Source organism: Lasiosphaeria miniovina (assembly GCF_030549165.1).
Source record: "Lasiosphaeria miniovina strain SMH2392-1A chromosome Unknown B0T26scaffold_4, whole genome shotgun sequence".
In the NCBI taxonomy this organism is placed as follows: Eukaryota; Fungi; Ascomycota; class Sordariomycetes; order Sordariales; family Lasiosphaeriaceae; genus Lasiosphaeria; species Lasiosphaeria miniovina.
This window is the reverse complement of record NW_026848223.1, coordinates 1,277,535-1,288,054: the sequence shown is the minus strand read 5'-3', so window position 1 is coordinate 1,288,054 and position 10,520 is coordinate 1,277,535. Positions and strand designations below refer to the sequence as shown.

The 10,520-nt window shown below is 53.7% G+C and overlaps 1 protein-coding gene across 1 annotated transcript; it reads right to left on the bottom strand.

Annotated features, from left to right (window-relative positions):
- Window positions 1–7,702: 7,702 nt before the first annotated feature.
- Window positions 7,703–9,695, bottom strand: B0T26DRAFT_675480 (uncharacterized protein; the record flags this gene model as incomplete). Its single annotated transcript, XM_060439835.1, has 2 exons — window positions 7,703–9,580; window positions 9,645–9,695. 2 exons carry the CDS (start codon window positions 9,693–9,695, stop codon window positions 7,703–7,705), a joined length of 1,929 nt encoding a protein of 642 aa, XP_060295911.1.
- Window positions 9,696–10,520: the final 825 nt, after the last annotated feature.

The window sequence follows — 10,520 nt, the reverse complement described above, 5'->3', positions numbered from 1 at the left end:
TTTTTTAATTTTTTTTTACTCGGGGTGACTCAGCTGGCTGATCGATGTCTGCTCGCGAACTCAGTGCCCAATGCCAAGGACTCTGTGTGCCGGTTTCTGTGTTCGTCCATAGGGAAAAAACATCACAGCTTAAGTCCGCGGCCACTTTGGCTGGGCACGGAAACTGCACTTCTTGGCGTTGATGGGGGAGTTTGTCGCGGCCCAGTTCGGTTCTCTTTGCCTCCCCCCTTCTCTCTCATGTCGCTAGCAGCAGTGTCAGATCATTGAGGAGGATGAGGCGCTCGCACACACACGCGCGCCTTTTGTTACCGTTTCTGGGCAGTGTGGTGGTGGGCTCATTGGGGCAGTGGCGGCCGAACCAACAACAGTTACACCTTCACCTAAATTCAGATATGATATGCGAAAGTCGTCCATCTGGGGCACAGTTTGTATCTATGTAACATACGGGCGGCGGCGCGTTTGTTGGTTATGCGAAGAGCACACGCAAATGCACCATCACCTTCCTACGCCCTGTATGTATGTACTCCGCAAACAACAAAAAAAAACGTTGGTCAGATATCAGATATCGTATATCGTAGGACCGGGGAGCAGGTTTAAACTTCACCTCTCACCAACCACACACTGCACACCACTGCAATGTCTTTACCTTGATCGAGCAAAAGACCCCAACTAGGTGAAGTGAGCATATACCTTACCTATTCCGTAGGAATTCGGGGTTCGCTTCTCCGCACTTTTAGGCTTGAACGCGAAAATATTTACAAGGGAAAGAGTAAGCGCGCGCGGGTGAGCGATACGGATTAGATAGCCCCCAGCCCCCGCCAATACCAAGACCCAATCCAGGGGGTTCTTCTCTCACTCTTTCACTCCCTCTCACAGCTAGCTGACCGATGCCCTACGACAGATGAACCAAGAAACGAGTATCCGCACATCGAAATCGAGCCAGCCAAAGTAAAAAGGGAGGAAAAAGAAAAAAAAAGGAGCTCGCATGCGCATGCGTGGATGCGAGCCCGGGGGTGGGGACAACATGGCAGCAGATCGGCACTAACAGTCTGGGCTTCCATTGAAAGTTAGGATGTGCTACCCCAAACATTGATACCCCATTTCATTCCATACCCATACCCATACCCGTACCCATTACCCAGCCCAGCCCTGTGATCTCGGACATTGAGAATGCCCCGTGCTCCGTCATCGTGGGATCGAGAACAAGACCGCGGACGCCCCTCGGGCGGACTAGCTACGTCTCGATGGAATCCCGACTTCCTCCTTGAACCCTGGGCGCGCCGCCTGCCCAGCCCAACCCAGCCCCTGGGCCTGCACGCCGTGTCGTGTCGTGCTGCGTGCTATGGTCTCTTGCCTTGCCGCGCCTCTTGCCTACGTATTATCCCGGGTGTGGTTCCAGCGGTGAGGGAGAAGAAGTTTGAACCAAACTAGGTTTTGTCCCCCCCATCGGTTTGCGGGGGAAAGAACAGTCCATGTCGATATATGGAGGGGCAGGGCAGAAAGACAGGGGGAAGAAACCAACTGCCCCCCCTTCGCTGTGGGTGAGTGAGATGTGAACGGGATAGCGGCATTTAAACCAATGTCTCTCCCAAAAGGTAAGGATAACTTCTGCAATCTGCATGGACAGTACGTGGGCAAACACACCACCTGCCCAAATGTGCCACTTGGTTTGCATGCCAATTCATTGGCAGTTGTTGGAGGGTCATCATGGCTGGTCTTGGCTTGGAATGCCATGTTCACCACTTATTGGTGTTCGAATGCAGAAGGACCTTCAAGTGCTCAGGTCAGCAAGTTTCTTTCAGCCACCGAGCCTGACCTGGAAAAGAGTGTGAGCGCTCCGGATGCCAAGCTAAGCGTTTTGGGGTGTCGAGGTGGGGCTCATAACCGCGGGCGGGTGAGAGCGGGGGGCCAAGCAAATCTCGCATTCGCATTTTAACGTTAATGTTATCCGCAGGTGTGAACGAGGTACGGAATCGGTAAGGTACTGTATTACAGATACCTCCCATTCAACTCCTGCGAATAGCTTCCGGCTTCTAGTTTGTACGGAATTTCGCTCTTTAGCAAAACCCCGTCCGCGGGGATCAGAGTGCCGTGCAGCTAGAGAAAGGGCCATGCGACACTGGAGCCACATGGCCACGAGCGCAACCATTCCGAGTGGTCTCATTCTCGATAGGTACGCAATGCGCCGGCCGTGCCCCGTCCGGCATGCCCTGTTTCAATGTGTAGTGCGCGCTGTGGTAGCTGTCGATAGGTTCTGGTTTTCAGTGTGTCGAGGGCGCGCGCCGCGTCATTTTAGTGTGGCTGAACCGCCCCTCCTACCCCCCTAAAGCGCCCCTGGCTCGGATCAAGCTCCGACCGCAAGGCGGCGGAGCGGGGACATTGGTAGTCGCCTTATGCAGGCTTGGCATCGGGACGTTGGTGTACCTCCAGTACATGCGGATACTCAGACAGCTTGCACGCACGCACCAAGTTTGACAGGGCCATGGAAAACAAAGCCGTGCAGACGATAATCGGGCCCCGCAAATGCCGAGGTTCTCAAATGTCCTTCACATCAGGTTAGCAATTCCAGGATGCGAGAAATTCAACACGATATGATTCATTTGAGTTGTTTGTTGTTCGCTGCGGCATGTGTAAAATCCGTCGTCGATACACATTAGCTCCGTCCAAACCCCGGAGCTTCACTCCGGCGCAACGGATTTAAGGGGCACGGCATTGTTTAAATGACGCCTACCTTGATGTGGTCGCCGTGGTAGTATTTAGTAGCTGCATTCTGTGGGTGCCCGCCTGACACTCGGCGGCCAGCCTGAGACGGACAGATTGACTGCCGAATGATTCATCACCAACAAATCTCTTGAAGAAGTAAGAACAAAAATGAGCGGTCTGGCAGCGATTTGAGCTTGCAAGTCGCAACAGCTCGAATAAGATGCTGCATGGCGATTGGTCAATCTGCCCTCCAGACGAGGAAGGGAAGGATTCCTGTATGCAACTGCATGTCAACGGCAGCAACGAGAGACAACGGTCCCATATTTGCCCCGTTCCCAGCGTTTAGGTAGGCCGGGGTTGATAACGGAGGGATGATGCGCCGATCCATCCCGACCAGGCGGCGACGATGGCCTCCGCTCGCTCATCACGCTCGAATCCAGCCCTGCGGGCGGGAATCAGGTATTCATTTCTTTCGTCAATCCCCCCACTTCCCCTTTGGTTGTTGCCGGTTACTTACCGCACAAAAAAGGAACCGGTGAAGACAGGCGCTCCCTCTTGGTAATGCTAGTATTATATAGGTAGGTAGTTAGCATCCGGGTAATCTGACTGCTGACGGGATCAAATCCCACCCGAGCATGAAGTCGCCTGAGAACCTCCAGGGCCGCCATCTCATTCTTAGCAGGGCTTCCTGCCGTAACCTCAGGTACTTGAACTGTACGTGAAGAAACAACCACGAGCAGCTGGGGACGATACGGAGCTGGTCCCGAAATCCGCGGGGTCTGGCGCAGACACCAACATGCGGAATCCATAAGTCCACGGAGTTTCCGCCAACGCCAACGGAGGACGTGCAATCGTGTAACAGTGTAATGTGCAATACGGAGTAATAAAAACCTGAGCCAAGAGCCTACCGTTAAAATGGGCTTTGGCGGCGTCGAAGAGAGGAACGGACAGCAAGAGTCGAGATGCTGTATGCGGAATATGTCCCGTGGTCACTTTTTGGTGGCGTTTTCGAGACCCGATTGCGCTGATCCATTTCCCATGGCCTGACGTGACCCGTCGATCGATCTTGGGGATATTGCCGATGCCGGGACCGGAATTATGTTTGCAAAGCACGAATTGGTACTCCGAGGTTCGTTCCTTAGTCCCACGATATCCCGTTCACTCTAGATCCCGACGGAGATTGCAACTCTTTTCTGCTTTTCGCATTCGCAAATGATTGCGACGACGGCGGCGGCAGTGCACTGCGCCAGGCAATTTGACAATGGTGGCCGGCCCCGCGCCGAGCCCATACGCGTAGACACAGGCTGGGCGCCGAGAAATATCCCGCGCGTTCGTCTCGCTGGTGAGGTTGAACGGGAGGAGACTTGGTGCGTGAATGGTCCCTGTAGTCAGCGTGGCTCGTGGCTTGTGTGGTGGGATCGACCTCTGGGGACTTGGCGTGACTTTTGTGACCTTTGTGACTTTCTGCCATTCTGGGGACGGCAATTCCCCAATCTGGCAACTTGGCAACCTTTGGACTGCGTCGCACAGACGTCGCACGGCGTCTTGCACCTTGCCAAGACTTGTGTATCTAGCGCTTATTACCCAAGCAAGAGGGAAAGCTTGAGTGAGACGTGACGGAACTTCGGCGGGCCGATGTGACAAATCTTGAAGGCTTGTTTTAGGCAGTACCGTCGGTTGTGTCGTATTCTAGGCGAGGTGGGCGAGCTAGTTTAGCAGAGAGAAAAGTTCTAGGTTTTACTTTTCTTTGTCTAGACTCTTGTCGGTTAACAAGGCGATATAGCTGTGTCAGACAGGACGTTGCGTTACACGAACAGCCCCGCTCGCACATGACTGGGCTGCGCGGCATAGCCTGGGTTGCACAAGAAGGATCAAGCGCGCCTTCCCAGAGTCTTGTGTGGCATAGCAAACCCAAGGTAACTCTGACTCTGACCGGTTCAAACTTTAATAATTAACCCAAGTTCTGCAGTTGAAGTGCCCGCCCGCATGTCTGCCTTACATACACCACCACCTCTCATGCAGAGCGTGACAAGACACAACCGCATCAGCTGTTTCTCCCACAGCAGGACCCCCAAAACCGACACCCTCAATGCGACTTCAATATATGCATTGCCTTTGCCTTTGACGTGGGATCAACTCCTGCACTGCTCCGCAGGCAGGCCGTCCGATTATATCATGACATCTTGGCATGTCTCTTGTGTAAACGGATATGCATGTCCTGTCCCTTGGCGATCAACTGATGACGAGCGATCTCGTCTTTTTACACCCGGTCCAAGGTCAATTTGTCAGCGCGGATGCCGTTTGCGGTGCTTTCCAATGCTCAGTAATCAGGAATCCCCTCCATAATTTATTATCCACAATCCCACATCAAATTTACACTCTCGGCGGCTTCAATTCTTCCCTCGCTCGCATCCATCCCCCTCGCCCCTCTCCCGCGCCTGCAGATGGGGGTGTGTGCGGGTGCGGATGCGGGGAGAGCTTCGATTCGATCTCCTCTTCTTCTCTAGGCCCGAGAGTCGCCAATGTGCTAACACCGAGCCGATTTGCCCGGCGAGCCTTGGTGCATCATTCCACCTTTCATCACCGATTCGGTAGGGGTGCCTGACAGTCGAACCCCCCAACCCTTTTAGTCGTTCAGCGCTTCGGTTCATTCGCCCGCTCGGCGGAAGCTACTTGGACCAGTAACGCTGCGTCGCACTGATTCCACGAAGGCTGGCGAATGGCCTAAGGGCGCGGTCCGAGTTCCTTCTGCGCCCGGGAACGTCACACGAGCAGAATACATTTGGGCTGCAGCCTAGACTATTTTCCCGTCATGATCCTGTACAACCCGGGCGTATTACTTAGTTGTCAAAAAGCTGTGTGAGTACAGCAAAGTGCATGGTGCATCGCGGTTTCCTTATCCGCCATTATTAATCCAACGCTGCCCACATTTCTCTCGCTCTCGTATGGTATATCGGAACATGCATCTGCCAAGGTATGGTATTCTACTACACCATCCTACCCGGCCTACCCATCATCAGTATCACTGTCGTCTCTCTGCAGGAAAATAGTTTCACACCGCTACACTCTAGTCATGCTCCCCTTACCCGTAACAGGTTGGCCGCCTTGGCGCGAGGGCGTATCCAAGTGAAGCCGAGGTTGACGATGCTACTCGTCAAGATGTTTAGTCAACGATATCTGCACAATGGCAATCAAGTTCAAGCCTGAGCCGGGGTGATCGATGGCATGAACCCGGAGCCATGTATCTCATGTATGTGTGTAGGAACATCGAGATGTACTGCAATGTCACCATCAGGTCCAAGGCAGCTGTCAGGCAGTGAGAGGCGATCAGATGGCACCACAAAGGTCAAGGCCAGAGGACCCCCTTCTCTACCTCAGGCGACATTACAAGACAAGTTGACGACATTGTAGCCACCTGATTCAGGCGGTCAATCCTGCACCAAGGAGACAACCAGAAACCTAGAACACATGAAATCAGCGTTTTAGCTTCATGTTTGCATGTCTTGTCAACTCATTTCCCCGCGTCACCGTCTTGCAGCTCTGCGCCAATGGGTCGACACTGTCTCAAGTCTCTCATTTCTGTTGTCTCAACTCTATTGTCTCATCCCTCACTGTGTCGGTTGCCCAGTGCGGACATAATGGAGGGATATGGCTTATACCCATTGCCATATACATAAAATGAATACAAGTAAGTATCTACTTAGAGGTAGGTAGATAGATATTACTTGAATTCTGTGGTCTTGATGTTCGATAAGGTTGTTCAGCTTCGCCACGGTGATATCATGTACGAAGTGTAGTTCATATACCAGATCTCATATCGTCTCGAGTGAGAGTGGGGCTAAGAGTGAGACAACCCCGACTTAATCTTCAGAGTCGGCCGAATACATACATTTGCGGTTGCTTTTCTTGAGACACGCGCCTGTGTCAGTTGACGCCGTGACAGAGAGAGTGGCTGGCAGTGGAAACACGAAACATGTCGATCAGCCAGCCCCATTGAGACGGCGATGGTCAGTTGAAAGCGGTTAGAAGAAGAAAAAGAACTATGTTCATGAGTAAGTAATTGTTTCCAGACGGTATGAGATACAACAAATTTTTTGGGAGGCAATATCACAAGTGTTGTCGCCTTGAAGCTCACACGAACACACCCCTTTCTTTCTAGCGGGCCAGAGTAAATGTTTGACACACTCTACACTCTCCAAGACAGCACCGAATGCGTTCCCAGGCTCGGCGCAGATCACTAGAAACACGCAGCGCAGATCACAGACAGACAGCGCAAGACCCAAGACAGCAGAAGGAGGCGACCACGAGGAAGATCAACCGACCAAGGGCTTAATTATACGTGAACCACATCAATAAGACAAGAGACTAAAGTGACGCCACCACAAATCTCATATCAAGGCTTCGCATGTGTAAGAACGGGTGGTGCGTGTGTGATCAAAAAATGTGGTCTTGCCCTATGGGTATTAACTATTAACTACCAATTTTGTTTCTTCTCGTGTTCTCCTACAGAAAAGAGAGAGAGGGGCACACCATTGTCCACCAGTGGAGGGGGAGAGAGTATTCTAATAAAAGAAAAAGAAAAAAGAAAAAGAAACCAGGATGCTTTAGCATCATTGTGTTTTCCCCATGCATGTGTCTAAACAGTGCGTGAAGTGCTTTCGTGAAGCCCACCCTTCACCACTCTCCCACACGCCTCTCTCTCTGTGTGTGCCCTTTCGCACACAGCAAGACTAGGGCTGTCTGCTGCGGCTAGTTTCCCACATGCTTCGGATATATATGAAAGAAAGAAAAAAACACCCAACCCCAAGACCACCTGGTTAAATATGCTGATGCCGTTTTTGTACTGCCGTAAGGATCGTAAGAATGAGATATGCAAATGCGAAATAGGAAGGCCGTCGGGCCATGAGAATATATTTCCTCCTCGTCTCCGTGTCTTGATGTTGATACACAAAACATATACTGTCGTCGTTCGCGTTTTCACGACACTTGCCACCTGTGCTTAGAGGCCGAGGATGGCCAGCAATGTCATGCCAAGCGCAAGGCTGAGCCCGGCGTTGACACGGCCGCTGCCGGCGGTCACGAAGCCTGGTTGCGTGGCAGAGGGGCGGAAGCTGCCAGTGCCGACGGGGCCAGCGGTTATCACGCCAGTGGCTGGCGCCGTCACAAGACCTGGCACACTGCTGGCAACAGCAGGCGGGGTTGTCACAGGGATGAGGCCAACCGAGCCGGCAGTGCCGGTGCTGAAGCCGACCTGGGGCACCGAGAGGGTGGTGCTGATAGTGACCGTGGTGCTGGAGCTTGGGATAGTGACGCCTGCCGAGTCAGTGCAGGGCACGACGACGGTCTGGTCCACGGTGATTGTCGTATACACGGGGGCAACCGCGGTCGGCGTAGCGCTGACAGTGATATATGTGGTCACGGTGGCACCAGTGGCGATGGCAGGGTTGGTTGGGACATACTGGGCGCAGATACCCTGGAAGAAGATGACTGCCTCGGACACGATTTGATCTGTAGCCCCGTGTGCGTAGATGCAGTTGAAGATGTTCTTGACGAAGATCTCGTCGGGGCAGTAGCATCTCGAGTCCGAGTTGTCAGAGCAGCCAACGCTGAACATGAAGGTGCTCAGGCAGGACGGTACAACGTCGGGGCAAGGGAGCGTCTCCACGGGGGCAACAGAAGTGGCAGCGCTCGTGGTGCCAATGACGGTAGTCGAAGTTGTGCCAACATCAACAGAGGCAGACGAGGTCGTGCCGCCAACGGGTGCCACTGATGTCGTGCCAACATCAACAGGGGCAGACGAGGTCGTGCCGACAACAACGGGCGCCGATGAAGTAGTACCAACAACAACGGGTGCAGACGAAGTCGTGCCGACAACGACGGGCGCAGATGAGGTAGTATCAACAACGACAGGCGCAGATGATGTGGTAAGAACGCTGGTCTGGGTCAGGGTGACGGGGCATACTGTCGTAGAAACAGCAACAGTAACCACGGTGGTGACAACCGAGTTGGCCGGGCAGTTGGGGATAGTAGGTGCGCAGCTGGTGATGGTCTGGGTCGAAGTAGTGAAGACTGTTGACGTGCTCTGGGTAACAAAGGTGGTGGTGACAGTGCTGGACGAAGACACGACAGCGGGTGCGCTGGAGCTGGCCGTGACAGGAGAGTTGCTGCTGACTCCAACAGGAGCAGTGCTGGTGGTCCCGGCGGCCGTTGTGCTGGTAGTGCCGGGAGCAGTAGTGCTAGGGGCGGTAGTGCTGGGGGCTGTGGTGCTAGTAGTACCGGGAGCTGTGGTGCCAGGAGCAGTGGTGCCAGGGGTAGTGGTGCCGGGTGCGGTAGTGGTGGCAGGCTTGGTGGTAGCAGGCTTGGTGCTAGAAGCTGTGCTACAGTCGAAAGACACGGTGGGAACCTGGACGCTGCAGCTGGGCTTGGGCTTGTTGGGCTGAGGGGGGTAGACGATGGTGACGTTCTTGGCGCCGCCGCACTGCGAGTTGACGACAGTGGTGCCGGACTTACTACACGGGTTACGGTGCTTGCAGGTCGAGCCGTCAGGCATGTCGTAGTGGAACTCGAGGTCACAGTCAAACTCGGGCTTCACGTGGATAGAGCCGAGGGAGAACTTGTCGACGGAAGCTCCGCAGCCGAACGATGGTGACGAGGCCTTGTCCGAGTGGCATGTGCCGCCGATAAACTTGGACGAGGTCCGGGGCTCAAAGCGCTTTCCGGACGAGGCCCCGCATTGGAAGTTCTTGAAGGTGAAGTCGTTGTACTGGAAGACAGGGCCGATGTTGAGGTCGCCAAAGTTGAACCCGGGCTTCTGCTTGTCGGTACACTTGTTGTCCGTGTTGCTTGGGCAAGAGAATGGCGGTGCTTTGTTGAAGCCCTGGATGACTGTGTTAGTCACCGAGACAGAGAACGGAAGGCCGAGTGATGATTGTCTGACATACCGTTGCCACTACGCTGGACGCGAGGGCGAGAATGGAAACGACGTTCTTCATGTTGACATCGGTGTGTACCGAGGTACTAATACTGTATCTCTGTGTATATATAGAATGTTCAAGAACAGAAAGTGAGAGGCGTAAGCGATAGTGAGAAGGGAGAGCGAGTCTTGCGCTTTCAGTCGGATGGGCTGATCAGTTCGTAGTAGTGATGTAAGATAGATATCAACGAGAGTATCCAGAGAGAGGAATACCGAACAGAACGAAACGAAGGCAGAGAACAAAGGAGCGAGTGGCTTTGCTTCTCTCCACAGGAATAAGAGACGAGGTCAAGATGGGGAATAGGAAAAGAAAGAGCTGTTGCATGAAAGTATCAAGAGAGCGGGAGGGAACAACCAGGAGGGCTCGGCGCCGTTCATATACATGCGTAGCACCCACTCCCCACGATCCCTACAGAGCAACCGCACGATAGTTTGGACTCTCTCTGTACCTGGATGGACTCACATGGCCACAGAAAATGGACCACCCACCCGACGACAGGGGACAGGGGGGAGGGGGTCGAAAGAAACAAGGACGACTAGGGCCCTGTCAAGCCGAGTTCCCCACAGCCGACCTGCAGAGGGATGGGTCCCAGGGACACGATCGATCCTTGCAGGGGGGCCTAGATAGGATGTACACAAGTCTCCGTTATACCTCCTTGGGCATGAACCGGCCTACCGAGCATAAGAGAGGTACCTACCTGACTTAGGTACGGTGCCTGACTTGCCTGGACTAGGACTAGGCTATGCATCTTCCCATGAAGGGAGGCCGGTACTAGTAGTGTAGTAGACATCGTCTACTTAGTACATCTGAGCCTGTCCGCGCCGTGCAAAATAAAGACGGCCA